This window comes from Vigna unguiculata, chromosome 11 (assembly GCF_037176805.1).
Source record: "Vigna unguiculata cultivar grain cowpea cultivar isolate G323 ecotype 2 chromosome 11, ASM3717680v1, whole genome shotgun sequence".
Taxonomy (NCBI): domain Eukaryota; kingdom Viridiplantae; phylum Streptophyta; class Magnoliopsida; order Fabales; family Fabaceae; genus Vigna; species Vigna unguiculata.
Genome location: NC_140802.1, coordinates 45,315,258 through 45,331,068, shown reverse-complemented (window position 1 = coordinate 45,331,068; position 15,811 = coordinate 45,315,258). Strand labels below are relative to the sequence as shown.

Below are 15,811 nucleotides of genomic sequence, written 5' to 3'. Positions count from 1 at the left end.
TATAAATGAATATGAAATAAGTTGATAAATAGTATCATATTTTGTGTGGAAATTAAAATAATTGAAATATAAATGTTTTGAAGTTTGATTTTACACAGTAATGACAAAAATAGTATCTGCAGAAATAACAATAGTCGTGGAAGATGATCCAGGATCAGACCGTAATGGATTGAAGTGCAGATTAACCACTGCATTTTAAGATAGAATAATTAAAGCTTTTTAAATAAGACTTAAATACTCTTTTAGAATAAAAATGTGCGTAATGAATTAAAGACCAAATTATACCAGCAAAAATCTCTATAACCCAAAAAAAAATTGTTTACCGTAATTAGGTTTTTGTTTTGGGAACGGTTGCGTTATGCGTGTGCATTAGGTGTGTATTAGTTGAGCAACAGCATCATCTCCACTTCATCTATTTTTTCTCTTCTTCTCAATTTTGTCACATCTCACTTTCACAACTACAATTCGATTTCAAATTTTAGTCAAACCTTTTTTGACTAAACATCAACCACTGCTTCAATGCTAATAAAATAACAAATGCTACCTTGTTCTTTTTTTCACCTTCTTTTTTACTTGTCAATGGTTATTATGTACTTCTGCATTCTTAACTGCAAAGACAATAGTTTAAATTCTTACCTCATTTTCTTCTGTATTAAGCAACATTGTACCCACAATGCTGCCATGTAAACTTCTCTGATTAAACGTTCCAACCAAATTCAGAAACAGCCTTCAAATTCCTTCTCATCATCCTTCAACCACAGACATCTAAGCACAATAATCAATGCTCACAAATACAATTTATTATAATTTACGTAGTACTGATAGTTATATAATGTTCATGACAGTAAGATTATGCTGCAATTTTATCTACTGCTGTTGATTCTTGAGAGGAATCGTTTTTATTTTCAACCTACACAATAAAATATTAATTAAGTATTTGGTGTATTGTTAGTCACTAAATTTAATTATACTTATTCAAAATTTTGATACATTTTAATCTTAAAACTTAAAAAACGAATGAATATAATTTTTTAAATCAAACAAGATTAACTATTTTTAACGTATTAAATAATATTCTAGGCTGATAGAGTTAAAACATGTCAAATGGTTAACTAACTAAAAAATAAACCTAAAACATCTTTTAACACGTCAACAAAAATCAAAATTGGGTTAAAAGAATTATATATGTTGATTTTCAAAATTTGACGACTAAACTGTATTACTATAATCATATTTAATTCTATAAAATAATTACAGTTACGCCAAACCAATTTCCTTGCTGGTTGAATTGATTGAGTGTGTCAAAATGTGGAAGTTTGCCAAGTGTTGACACATAAAGCATTAAGAAGATGAAGTTGCCGAGTGCTACCAAAAAGGCAACCCCACAAGTTTTCGCACAAATAGTGGACCCACAAGAAAACTAGACTCATATTCAATGCAATACAATATAAGATAAAATCAAACAACTAGGTAGTTATTGATGAAGTTCGTAAACAGAAAGTAACGTGTGACATTAAACCTGTACAAACAGTTCTGACTTAGGTGATCAGCTACATCCACTTTCCATCCTCCTAGTCATACAACAAAACGAGGTATTTTGACACTCAAACTTTCAGTGTTCAAATTCCCATTCCTGGAACAATTTCAACCAAGAAAACACACCCAAAGCCAACACAATTGCAAACATTTCAGCTCACCAAATCAATCTGATTATGCAAAACTAAGCACGCCAAGAAAACACAAGGCATGCTGTGCACCACTTCATATAACATACATGACCAACACCACCCCGCAATATTACACTTCAAAACATACCAATACCATGCATTCCCACATTCCTTTTCATTACAACGCCATGACCAAACCAAGAACCCTCAACCTCACCTTCTTCATGCAAGACATCCAAATTTTGGAGATTTTCCTTGCGCTTCTTGTCTTCGTTCTCATTCATTCTCTTAGACAAAAGAGGTACCATGGCCTAGGCGTTTGGCCTGTTCTTGGAATGGTTCCATCTTTGGTCACAGCACTCAGAACCAACTTGTATGAATGGATCACAGAAGTGCTCAAAAGGCAAAACGGGACCTTCAGATTCAAAGGGCCTTGGTTCAGCAACCTCAACTGCATTGTCACTGCTGATCCTCGCAACCTGGAGCACCTTCTCAAAACCAAGTTCCCTCTTTTCCCTAAGGGAGGATACTTCAGGAACACGGTTAGAGACCTTCTAGGAGATGGAATATTCAATGCAGACGATGATACCTGGCAGAAGCAAAGGAAAATAGCAAGCATTGAGTTTCATTCAACCAAGTTCAGACAATTAACAACGGAATCTTTGTTCGAGCTTGTCCACTACAGGCTCTTGCCTGTGTTAGAGGCATCGGTTAAGAAATCAGTTGCAATAGACCTGCAAGACATTCTCTTGAGGCTAACTTTTGACAATGTTTGCATGATAGCCTTTGGTGTTGATCCAGGTTGTTTGCGCTTGGGTTTACCTGAGATACCGTTTGCCAAAGCCTTTGAGGATGCAACAGAAGCCACAGTGTTTCGTTTTGTTACGCCAACGTGCGTTTGGAAGGCCATGAGGCTTCTCAACCTGGGGGTGGAAAGGAAGCTGAAGAAGTCCATAAAAGGGGTTGATGAGTTTGCTGAGAATGTCATTCGGACTAGAAAGAAGGAACTCTCTTTGCAATGTGAAGACACGAAGAATAGGTCAGATTTGTTAACTGTGTTCATGAGGCTGAAGGATGAGAATGGAAGACCCTACTCGGATAAGTTTTTGAGGGATATATGTGTGAACTTTATACTGGCAGGGAGGGACACCTCTTCGGTTGCTTTGAGTTGGTTTTTCTGGTTGCTTGAACAGAATCCTGAAGTGGAGGAGAATATTCTAGCAGAGATATGCAGGTTGGTGAGTCAAAGGATCGACATAAAAAGAGAAGAGTTTGATAATTCTTTGAGATTTAGGCCAGAGGAGATCAAGAAGATGGATTATCTGCATGCTGCTTTATCAGAAGCTCTCAGGTTATACCCTTCTGTGCCTGTGGATCACAAGGAGGTATTTATTCAATTTTCTTTCATACTCACTCATTTTCCATTCCAATTGCTATAAGCTTTTGAATAATTCCATTTTGGTTATTAATATCTGTTTTGAGATGTAAAATTCATCTTAGCACTACATGTTCCTTGTCTAGTAAAGCCAGGACAGTCTGTTTTCAGAGTTGTTGTTCAATTAGACCTGAAACTTTGTTTAGATAATTTAAATAATAATTTTTTTACATCAAAAGTCAACATAGATTATAAGACATAATTAATTCTCGGTAGGAAATAGGACCACACCACACACATAAAAAAATAGTACTGTACTCCTATGTTTTGTTCTGATATATGTTGAATCTGTTCCTTCAAAGCGGCCATGAGTTATTAAATTCTCCGAGCTGATCCAGTGCTACTGGGTATTACTAGGTCTATCTAACTAGCACAACTCTTTGGCAGCCCCCTAGACAAATTAGGCACGGGTCACAGAAATGATAACATATTCATAAAAAAGTGCGAAATCCTAGGAATAGTTTAATGTCTTGAGAGTCAAATTTGTTTTTAAGGTCTGTCAAATTTTACTGACAAAACATGAATCTGACAAGTCGATCAAAAACACACATGCGTAGTAAATACTGTAGTGAGAGAAAACACACAATTCAAAGTGATATTGAATGCAGCTAGAAGTGATGCTAGTGTGCAATTATGAAATTTTCAGGTTGTTAAAGATGACACATTCCCAGATGGAACGGTACTAAAGAAAGGCACAAAAGTGATCTATGCAATCTATGCAATGGGAAGAATGGAGAGCATATGGGGGAACGACTGGAAGGAGTTCAAGCCAGAAAGGTGGCTACGAGATGGGAGGTTCATGAGTGAGTCTGCTTACAAATTCACTGCATTCAATGGTGGTCCTCGTTTGTGCTTAGGCAAAGATTTTGCATACTACCAGATGAAATATGCTGCGGCCAGCATCATATTCCGATACCGTGTGAAGGTGGTGGAGAACCACCCTGTAGAACCAAAACTTGCCTTAACTATGTACATGAAGCATGGCTTAAAAGTTAACCTATACCGCAGGGATGTTGCACAAATTCACAGACACTTGGAAGAAGGGTTCAAATAAACTAATTCATGATCATGCAGTAGTAATATAGTTTTCAGTTTGTTTCTTATTTGGAAAGTTTGTAAGTACAAAAATGATAAAGAAACTGGATTGGATAGATATGGAGCTGGAAAACGCTAAATAATGGAGTTCATATTCTGTTGATGGGATATTGCAGAACTGTATTTCCTAATGAATATTTCTGATCCGTGTGGATTAGATAGACAGTACTTTTACAAACATTTGCTTTGTTATCTTTAATGAATAAATGCTTCACAACTCCCTGTCACTTCTTATTGCACGATTCATAGGAATTTCTCCAAAAAAAATTAAACACGTCAATATAATCTGTCTAGTATTCAGCAATATATATCCTATAAACAGGAACAGCAATTTTTTTTTTCTTCAACGAATTGGTTTTCCACATCAAGATCAGTTGGTTTTTTGGATTACGTCCAAAGAGGATTTATAGTTTCATAAATTTTATTCTCTTATCTCTATTCTTAATCCTTACTTCTTACAAGAGACTTATTCATTTTCTAGGATCAAACACCTTATGCTGGGGCTATACAATAAACAAGTTCTATCTTTCTAAACATACTTGAAATCCACCACAAAGTTTGTAACCAACAAACAAGCTCACTATATAGTCTAACATGCTGAGAATGAAACGCATATGTCATGGACTGTTAATAACAATATTTGAACATTTCCCAGCATCTCGCTTGAGCTTCATTTTTAAGAAGCTCTGACCCTATACTTCAAGGAAAGAAAATATGAAAAATGTTTATCAGTTTAAGCCATTCCATTCATCATAGAACTCTTTCACAAACTCCTCCATGAACTTATGCCTTCTTTCAGCCCTCCTTTTCCCAGCCTGAAATAAGTAGTTGACATTCAATTTCCTCTACAGACTTTAATACATATGCATGTATTTCTACACAGACTTAATACATTAGCATTTTCTTGACAGACTTTACAAAATAACGTGGTGCTTTTGCAAAATTTGGTGTGTTCGGCAAAGTAGTTATATAGCCATACCTTGGTTTTCATCATATCTTTGAGCTTGAGAAGCTTCTCATGAAAATGATTGATAGTAGTCTGTTCCTCTTTGTTCATGTATTGCTCCTTGGACAAATCAGAACGTGGCAGAATGGCGGGATCATGCAGCAACCTCTTCTTACTCCCTCCAAAGGTGAAGCAACGTGCAATTCCTGATATTGAGGTAAAAGACTCAAACTAAGAGATTTTCCATTTATACTTTTCATAACTCATTTTTAACACCCACTTCAAATCCCTCTCTTTCTCCCACTACTTCTCTCATTACATCACTTATATTAGCTATTAATTTTTCCCTGTCTTCCTATGTCTCTCTATAAGGGTGTAGACAACCCAGTAAGGTGTCAAAAAATCATTTCGCTATGCTTTAATATCCCAATTACTGCTCCAGCTTTTGGATTTTTAGGCTTTGGACACTAATATCTAATTTAAGTACCTTTGGGGCACCCCCTACATGAAAGCTGAAACACAGCTAATTTAACAAAATACCTATAGCACCAATAGCATCAAGTCGATCAGCATCTTGCACAACTCCAAATTCTGGAAACCAATCATTACTTCCATTTCCAGTCACCTCTTCCTTGAAACCTAGATATTGGAAGCAGCATCTTATCTGAGTATTTTATAGCGATAGAAATGTAATTGAAAAGTAGTAGAAGCAAAATATTGTTAAGAGCACACATACAAAATGTAGAAATTTACCAACAGTTGTTAGAAAAAATACATAAGAGGTACTAAGAAGTGTAACAAGTACGTACACTCATCCCAGGGAAAATGCACAATTTCTTCCTAACATCTAGCACCCGTGAAAGATAGTTATAAAATGTCCAAAAGCCTCGAAGCAGAGTTTCTTACTTTTGGGGATATAGATAATCAACGGAAGCGATATATCTTTATGTGTTCTAAATATTTCCCCATCCCAGTACCCATCAGAAAGCACCAACTAAAAAATTTTTCCAAAGAAAGCTGTCATAAGCACATCATCATCAGAGCATAAAAATAAAAGAATATACAAAAAATTAAAAAATAACATCAAGAGTAAAGAATATATCCGATTGATCACTCATAAGCTAAAACATTTTACACATTACAGCTTGAAATAGAACATCAATTCCAATAAAAAAAAAAAAAAAAAGGTAACAAATAACAATGTTGTGGAGACAACAAATTTATAATTTCCCTCAAAACTCACCCATTTCTCTGATGATCTTCAAAATTTTTAATTTCTTCTCCTCCTCAACTCCCTCTTGGTCAAGAAAATTCTCAACAATTTTTTCCTCAGATGGGTCCCTGGATGACAAAGCAGTTTCCCAAAAAAAAACAAAGGAACAGAATTGTGAACAGGAAGAAAAGGAGTAAAAATGAACAACAAGCAGACCCTTTTGCCACATGGTGGGATTTATAACAGGAATGAATGGAAACAACAGCACTTTGTTGTATTGTATGAAAGGAACAAGATAAAAGCATCATGCTTGAACTGAATAGGTCATACATCACAAACAGAAGATAGGTAAATTTTCTAACCTAAGGTATTTGTAGTCAGCTATGTCATGGAGCAGTGCAGCAAGTTCAACCTAGGAATAAGAATAAGATACAAAGCTGAAAAATAGAACAAGAGAAAGAAGAGAAGAAGGGTGTGAATGGGGAAAGCAGTGATGAGAAAAATCACGATTTGCATGGAGTGAGGATCGGAAGAGAGGCCTTCCTCTTCAGCAAGTGAGAGAGCAAGATCACGAACTCTCCAAACATGAGCTGCGTCATGAGAAGCATCGTTCCCTTTCATCATCTTCTCCACAAGAGCCTCTGCATTTCTTCTTACACTCTCCATCTCTGCATCTCCCTTCAACCCATCATGATTAGGGGGGTCTTATCCGAACCAGATTAGCCTAACTCAACACTTACTTTTTGACTTTTCTTTATCACATTTTGCAATGAAGGGATATTTAAAAAAAAACAACTTTTTAAATAATATTAAACTTTAAAAGTAAAAAACATTATTCTACTCATTCAAATAATGAATTTTATCATGTGCAATAATCAAACATAAATTGAAAAACATATAAAATAAGAATCACTACTAGTTATAGTTTTTAATATATATATATATATATATATATATATATATATATATATATATATATATATATATCCTCAATTAAAATTTAGAATAATGCTTTAATTAAAATAGCATAATTACCTTTTTAAGTCGTAAAAATTTGAATTATGAGACAGAACATACAGAAATATGACTCTTGTAAAATATCATCGTAGAATTTACGAAAAGAAAAACTAAAGGACTTAAAAATATTGTTAGCGTCGTAAGATTTGCTTAAACTAAAAGATTTACATGATAAAGTTTGATAATGTGTAAGAGATAGTTTTATTAAATTAACACATATATTTTTAACATTCAAAGTAATTCATGTAAAATATTTGTTCCATCTTACCATACAACTGTTAAGTCATGACATTACATGGTATGTTAACACATGGCCTATAAAGATATAAATATAATATATATAAAATTTCAAATGGAAATTATTTTATGAAGTGTCATTTTTTGAAATGTTTTGATTCTGATCCAAATTTATCCGGCAATAATCATCAGAAATAATCACTGTATTTCTAATATGTTGTTTGTTTTAGAATGTTTAAGTTTCATCACGATTTTGTCTTTAAAAATCATTTCGAAAGATGTTAAACTTCATTTGATCTCAATTTCTAAATTATTTGTGACTTATTGAATATACTAAAACAGGAAAAAAAATTCATTAATAGTTAATGAATATGAAATGAGCTTAGGTGACCTAAAAGTTGAAGGGATGAGCCAGAAAGACTAGGTCAAAGTCTTGGGTGTAAGATATAGAAACACTACATGGAGTGTGAGTACCTTAAATAGTAAGGGGCTCTCACCATTTTCATCATTCAAAAACCTCCATTACTCCTTCTTTTTCATAGCCATGGCCAAAACCAAAACTAAAGGCTTACGATATCCAAAACCCAAAGCCTCTCTTTATCTGTGTTGCTTTGGATCAGTTCAGAACAAAACGCCAAAAGATCACTCCACCATCATCACTCAACATAACCCACCAAAAAACATTGCCTGCACCTGCTTTCAATGCCAAGTTGCAGTGAAGAAATCAATGGCCAAAACGATGCCGCTTCATGAAGGGTTAGAGTTCGCTGACATGAAGAGTTATACTACCAAAATGCATTCATCAAGCTGGAAGTGGAGGTCAAAGTCAAAGTCAATGTCAATGTCAAAGTCAAAGTCTCTCAGTAACACTCAAATCAATTCCACCCTAAACCAACCACTCTCACAATCACACTCAATGGTATGGTTATTTGCATATTTCATCAAAATGATTTTTTTATAATTTTATTGCTAATTTTTTTCATATATTTTACCGTTAATAATTAAAAAAATTAGAAAATTTGCGAGATTAATGAAATTAATCTCTCTTCTACTGTTACTCGATTAATTAATTTCAGCCCAATCAACGAAACAAATCAGAGTACGACACGCGTCAACATGCGGTTTCTCTCCCGAGTTCAAAACGGCAGCATGTGGTGCATGAAACGGCGGGGAAAGACTGGAAGCAGAAGCAGAAGCAGAAGCATCAACAGGATCACGTGATTGGCGCGTGCATGGTTATACTAAGTTTGGTGTCGATGATAGTGTTGGGTCGTTTAGGTTCGATCGTTTGTACCACCTCTTTCGTCTATCTCATCCCTGCCTTCGTCAAAACGACACGACAATTCCGTCGTTGATGCTTCAAACGACAACAAAGTCATCCAAAGATGTCGCGGCTTCGCAGTAGATACTGATAATAACTCTCGAGAAAATTGTGTATAATATGCGTGTATTTCTATTTTGTATTTTGTATAATAAAAACTCCTCAAATCAATCACATTATTATCGCGTTTTACATGTTGTAGTAGTTTTCTAGTAATTATCGGTATTTTTTACATTGCATTATCTTTTTTCAATTTATAAAGTATTACACGTATACGTATTTCTTATATTTCTTAAGTCTTAAATATATTATATACATGATTAAATATATTTTTAGTGTCTTAATTTTTAATAAAAATTAAAATTAATTCATTTTTGAAATTTTAATTTAATTTAGTTCATTAACTTTTGAAAATATATAAATTTAGTCATTCTAATCATAGCTTGTTAAGTATATTTGACATCTTATATATATTTCAGTATAATATTTAAGTTATTTATATCATTTAACATATTTCTGCTTTAATATTAAATAAAAAATACATTTAAAATATTAAATAAATTTAATAAAATTTAGTTCAAATAATTAAATTCATATATTTTTTAAAATTTAGATCGGATTAAAGTTAAAAAAAATACTAATTCTAATTTTAAATAAAAGTTAAAGGATAAAGTTATATATATATATATATATATATATATATATATATATATATTTACGATTTGAGGGTGATTAAATATTACAAAAGTAATTTTTGTTATGTCACTCTATTGCTCCCAAGAATCGTGGCATGATTGCCTAAAATGTGAGAAACACGTATAAACAAGTGTGAAAATATTTTAATATATAAGATAAGATCAATAACCCAATGTTGGAGTGGTTGGAATTTACACAATTGTTGCTTTTCTTATGTTATGGACTATTGAAAATTTAAATGGTTGCATCATCGAATGTTACGCTGGATATTTGCTACCATTAATCACAAGACATGTAAATTCTTGCATACCCAACCTTTACTTTTGCTCTTTTGTTTAGCAAGTCAATAAAATATGAAACTAACTAAAATTAGTAATTAATATAAACTAAACTTCTTGGAAAAAATCTCATTTCTAACTACTCCTGTTAAAACTTTTGCATTGATCACGTAAGCACAAACAAGAAAAATTAGGAAATTTGTTAGATTCTAATTACACTACGTGGCATGGAGTAGCATTAAATAAATTATTAATGTGGAGGATTCAAACAAACAAAGATCAAAGTTTGTACATATACATGTTTGGTTGTGAAGGAACTTTAATCAAATATGGATAAGAACCACAGAAAAGGTTAAGTGTTTTGGTTTTAAGCCATGAACAATTTTATAAGGTTGTAAGTTTAAGCAGAAAACGATATGTGTGAAAATGCAGATAAGAACTTAGGAAGAGGTTGAATGTTTGGTTGGGAACTTTTATCTTTTGACAATTTTTTTGGGTTTAGAAGAAAATATTTTTAGAGTAAAATATTATGATTACATTTATATGTTGTGTCATTGAATAATTATGTTTTTAAAAATAATTAATATGTTATTTAAAACATCAAAAAGTAACTAGTAGTTAAAAGTTTATTAGTTGAAAATTAGATGCTATGGTATTCATGTATTGAATTGCAAATAATAAATTTACCCATGTAAAAGAAAAGAATAATCTTGCATTTTAAGATGTTCTCAATTATTTATTTTAAAATAGTTATTACACTTAACAAAATTATATGTCCTATAAATTAGTTTTAACATGTTCATTTTTTATTTAAATATATTCTAAATAATAAAATAAACCTTACTTTCATTAGAAGAAAACAAGAAGAAAAGTAAAAAAAATAAATTATTATGTGTAATGATGATTAGTTAATAGCAATTCCGTTGAAGAATGTAAAATTTCCTATTTTCCTCCACATCTGTTTAATTTTCGGGGCATTCAAAATTAAAGGAAGAAAATATTTTAATTCTTTCTTCACCTTCCAAACAAAGATAAATTCATGCTTAAAAATATGCATAAAATAACTTCCCTAGCAAGCATTAATATATATATATATATATATATATATATATATATATATATATATATATATATATATATATATATATATATATATATATACTTTCATTTTAAGCATTCAAAATGTTTTATTGTAATTTTTTCTAAATTTTGTATTCTTTAATTAAATTGAATAATTTTACGAAGTTAGTTCGCAATGCAAAACATTCTTTAAGATATAGGTATATATAATTATTTAAATTCAAAATAACATATTCAATCGAAAAGAAAATTAAGACATAGGATAGATAAATCTCAAATATATCCAATATTCAAAAACATCTGTTAATGTTTTTTTAAAAAGGAGTATAATTTACACACATGTAATTTTAATTACAATACATTTTATAAATTGAGATATTTATCATAAGTTGTCAAAATAAAATGACTTTTTTGAAGTTAAAAAGATGAACTGAAACGAGAGCATAAACAAAACCAAAACGGAGAAGCCCTAATCAAAGAAAGCAAATCGAAAAACCCCAATTTTGGATCGTGTTGGGAGCCATGAGAGGTTTTGCCAGAAGCTCGAACTCGTTGGCGAGGAAGTTGTTGTTCCATGGAAGGAACGCTCAATCCCAATGCAGTAGTCGTTCGTACAGTCTCATCCCAATGGTGATTGAGCACTCTTCCCGAGGGGAGAGAGCTTACGACATCTTCTCGCGCCTCCTCAAAGAGCGCATTATCTGCATCAATGGACCCATCTCCGACGACACTGCTCACGTCGTCGTTGCGCAGCTTCTCTTCCTCGAATCCGAAAACCCTTCCAAACCCATCCACATGTACGTCAACTCCCCCGGTGGTGCCGTCACTGCAGGTACCCTTTTCATTTCATCGTCCCTTGTCTCTCTCTAATTGCGTTTGCTTCTTCAAAATCGCATTTTTCGATGAACCCATCTTGCAACATCCCTAATTGTTAAAAAATAAAATGAAACGCACCTGTGATGTGTAAAACGTGTGGTTTTTTTGTTCTTTAATCTATAATCGATGGTAATTGCTCAATGGGTCAAGTAAATTATCTTCTAATAGGTAAACCGTTTAGTTGGTTCTTGTAATAGAATGTTCTGGTGTTTTACTTGGGATTCGATTTTGAGTTTCCTACATGAAAAAAAAAAATGTAATCAGAGAAGAGAGATTTCAGTTGACTTGGTTACTAGATTCTTTTTATCCGTAAGAATTGAATAGATGTTAAAGAGCTTCCAGCAACTAACACACTCTGCTTAACCAACTGAGATAGACTTTCTTCATGTCAGTGGATTTCCTTGTAGAGATTAGTTATAAATTGCAACAAAGAATGGTACAGGGAACAAAGGGACTGCAACTTAAAATGGAGACAACTATAGAAATCATTAAATTTTTTTAACTTTGGATTGTTATAAATTAATTGCTCACATTCTCTATGAAGTGCTGACTATAGGCACATTGGTTTGTGTTTTTTTTTTCTAGTGTGTATAATTTATGCTCTGTTCTGAGACCTGCCATTGTTGTCACTGTTATGTGTAGGGCTAGCTATCTATGATACGATGCAGTATATTAGGTCTCCGGTCAATACAGTGTGCATGGGCCAAGCTGCATCCATGGGTTCTCTCCTATTGGCTGCGGGTGCCAGGGGCGAGAGGCGAGCTCTTCCAAATGCAACAATCATGATTCACCAACCTTCTGGTGGTTTTAGTGGCCAGGCAAAGAATATTGCGGTTCATGCCAAGCAGATTGTTAGAGTTTGGGATTCTTTGAATGAGTTGTATGCCAGGCATACGGGCAAGTCGGTTGAGGTCATTCAGGCAAATATGGACGCAGATAACTTCATGACTCCACAAGAGGCCAAAGAGTTTGGGATCATTGACGAGGTCATTGATCAGAGACCTATCACTTTGGTTTCTGATGCTGTTGGTAATGAAGGGAAAGACAAAGGTTCCAATTAGATCCAGATGGAGGGTAAGATTTCTTTTGGGAACCCTTGCTGTATTTAAATGCTTTGCCTGTCACCTTAGGTATAAGTTGCAGCTGATATAGTTTTTTATCAACCGAACATAATCTGTCAGTTTTGAGTTAGATTTGATCATTAAACTTCAGTATTGTGCTCAATTCGGTTTCATAATTTCATTGGCATATTTTTTGTCACACAAATTTGGAACATTAAGCACCTTTATCTTAAATTGCTAATTATATCCACAATAATACCAGATGATTGTTTCAGTGGGGGTATCTAATTCTACTTTTAATTACTAACTTGTGTGTGAAAACGAAAATTTTGATATCTATTGAGTTTTACTACTTGAGGCTACCTTAGCTCTTAAATACTGATAAGAGGTTTGATAATCAAATATGTCCATCCTAAATTGCCATGCTCTTGGATTTATCTTGTTTATGTGTTTATTGCATATATATTCTACAAGGCAAAAGGAGATCCTTAAATGATAGTCATTGTATGTATTAAAATGTATTCCTGTCATGATAATTTGGTAGTGATATGTGTAACTTACTACTATGGTAATTTTTTGGTTATTTAATTAGATATTCATATAAAATATGTGGAGATTTTGATTAACTTTTTGCTGTTGGTAAATGCCATTTTGTGTATGTGTGTGGAGTATATGAAGTAGAAATGATTAATTGTTGAAGCGTAGTAATCAATTTCAAATAGCGTTATAACAAAACAGCCAATAGTATGATCACCAATATTTTGAACCCTAAACAAAAATTTACACTACAATTATCTGTGCTGGAAAACAATGGTATATTCACAGTTATTGACCAGAAGTTCTTATTTAAGAACTAAGCACGCATCTCTATAACAACAAAATGAAGGAATCGAACAAGTTTAAGTCTTCAAGGTTTTAGAGCTAAGTATTTAAATTCCAACATAGGTTTTTTTAATATATCTCATCATCATCATCTCCTTCTTCTAGGCCTGTCATCTCTTCCTCAGTTGTTCTTTCACTACTCTTGTAAAACTCTTTCTCTTCTTGAGTTTCTTCATACCTTCATTCATCTTCTTGTATTTCATTTCTTTTACCCTTAGAGCTTGAAGGCTTAGAGTTAGAACTAGAGTAAGTTATGATCTTCAATATTGTTGTTACCTAGTGAATTTTAAGGTACACTAGCCTCACATTGCATTAGCAAAAGTTCTACCATGTCAAGGTATTGTTATCAAACACCAATTGATCTTCATAATTTTCTTCACCATCTCCACCTATTTCTCCCATCAACCATTCATGATTATAAACTTTAGAAGCTGTTACATTCAATAAAAAAACAATTTTTGTAACTTTTGCTGCTTAACTATGCATTTCTTAACTATTCTATTTTTATAACTTAAAAAAATATTAATCTCACTATTATTACAAAACTCTTACATGAAGCTATTTGACAGTGACATTTATTTTCTACAATAAATATATTGATCCAGTTTGAATTATTTTTGTCTTTAAATTCTAGCTATGACATTTTTTTGGCATTTACAATAATATACCAAATTTAAATATGCTTTTAGGTTTTATAGAATAAGTTTTTTTTTAGTTATTATATATATATATATATATATATATACATCATTAAAAGTCTACACTAATTGTTTTCCCCCGTATTCTAATGTGTTTAATTGAAGTGAAATGGCTACATCGAGGTGGTAATTGTTCCTTATATTGTATATTGTATTAACATATAATATTTATATTTTAAATAGTGATATCAGATATTGGAGAACAGCTATTAAAGATGAATAATTACTTGATTTTTAAAGATAGAAAATAATTATTTTTCACTTTTAGAGGAATGAAAAGTAAGAAAATCAAAAATTGATTTATTTTGCAAGGGTTTAAAATATCGATGTCTAATTTGTAATGTTTTTAAGATGAGTTTTTCAAAAAGTATTCTAACCCCTAGTTAATTAAAAACCAAACATATATGATGCATGGACATATTTGTAATCTAGACCAATGAATATACTAAAGTAGTTTATTTACATGATTAAGTGAGTCCAGTATATATAAATTACTGTGACGAGTTTATGAATTGTTTACTTTATTTGTTACTAACTTATGTTCTCATGAATATAATAATGCAATTTTTTAAAGTGTATTTTCAACATCCATCTTAAACATTAAATATAATGTTTTTCATGAATATTATTTTCTTAAGGAAAATTAAAAACTATTTTAGACCTAAATGAAAATATTTAATGTTGTTTTCGGTTAATGGGTATTGTAAATAAGAAATATGAAAATACATGTATGAAGGTTGAGATTCTCTGTGGAGTTAAATATATGAAAACTAATGTAGTGCATCTGGGTATATTATAAATTACTAAAATATTAAGTAAACAAGATATAATACATTATAAAATCTAAATCATTATCTCTGTGATCATATGAATTTACAGAAATATGCACAAATGTGAATTTCCATTTTAAACACATATACATATATCAAAGTCTAACACATAACTACTTTACATTATTTCAACAATTATGTGGAAAGGTTATATAGACAAACTCCACATGTATAATATTTTAACAAAAATGTCTATTTACGTAACTATAAACAATTATTCAATTGATTACATATTATAATGAATTTTTCAAGCTAAGTGGTAGGGTAACTCTTAATAGAGTTTTCTCACCAACCTTTAGTAATCCAAAATATCAATACTTAAACAAACACCACCTTCTCTTCTTTACATATATAAGAAAGGAAGAAAAGGGTTTTGAATAGAGATTTAACCAATTATTTGACCTTATAATTTAATTGTTTTTCTTATTACTTCATTGAGAATATAATTTGCTAAAATAATGATATTCAACTTATCTTCT

The 15,811-nt window shown here is 32.0% G+C and overlaps 4 protein-coding genes across 5 annotated transcripts; 3 read left to right on the top strand and 1 right to left on the bottom strand.

Moving 5' to 3' along the window:
* Positions 1-1,642: 1,642 nt before the first annotated feature.
* Positions 1,643-4,417, top strand: LOC114169443 (cytochrome P450 86B1-like). Its single transcript, XM_028054597.2, has 2 exons — positions 1,643-3,052; positions 3,749-4,417. The coding sequence occupies exons 1-2, from the start codon at positions 1,775-1,777 to the stop codon at positions 4,154-4,156; spliced, it is 1,686 nt and encodes a 561-aa protein (XP_027910398.2). The 5' UTR covers positions 1,643-1,774; the 3' UTR covers positions 4,157-4,417.
* LOC114169444 (Metal-dependent phosphohydrolase) lies at positions 2,875-7,116 on the bottom strand. 2 transcript variants are annotated; one of them, XM_085668758.1, is made up of 6 exons: positions 6,864-7,116; positions 6,719-6,768; positions 6,387-6,484; positions 5,684-5,782; positions 5,177-5,349; positions 2,875-3,035 (listed from the first exon to the last, which is right to left on the bottom strand). In XM_085668758.1, the coding sequence occupies exons 1-6, from the start codon at positions 7,020-7,022 to the stop codon at positions 3,015-3,017; spliced, it is 600 nt and encodes a 199-aa protein (XP_085524884.1). In that variant the 5' UTR covers positions 7,023-7,116; the 3' UTR covers positions 2,875-3,014. The 2 variants fall into 2 exon arrangements, with proteins under 2 accessions (XP_085524884.1, XP_027910399.1); XM_028054598.2 differs by lacking the exon at positions 2,875-3,035 and adding an exon at positions 4,696-5,012 and having other exon boundaries at positions 6,864-7,115.
* Positions 7,117-8,059: 943 nt separating this feature from the next.
* LOC114170709 (uncharacterized) lies at positions 8,060-9,136 on the top strand. The gene is made up of 2 exons (XM_028056248.2): positions 8,060-8,529; positions 8,687-9,136. The coding sequence occupies exons 1-2, from the start codon at positions 8,155-8,157 to the stop codon at positions 8,963-8,965; spliced, it is 654 nt and encodes a 217-aa protein (XP_027912049.2). The 5' UTR covers positions 8,060-8,154; the 3' UTR covers positions 8,966-9,136.
* Positions 9,137-11,404: 2,268 nt separating this feature from the next.
* Positions 11,405-13,196, top strand: LOC114168598 (ATP-dependent Clp protease proteolytic subunit 2, mitochondrial-like). The gene is made up of 2 exons (XM_028053481.2): positions 11,405-11,817; positions 12,504-13,196. The coding sequence occupies exons 1-2, from the start codon at positions 11,508-11,510 to the stop codon at positions 12,920-12,922; spliced, it is 729 nt and encodes a 242-aa protein (XP_027909282.1). The 5' UTR covers positions 11,405-11,507; the 3' UTR covers positions 12,923-13,196.
* Positions 13,197-15,811: the final 2,615 nt, after the last annotated feature.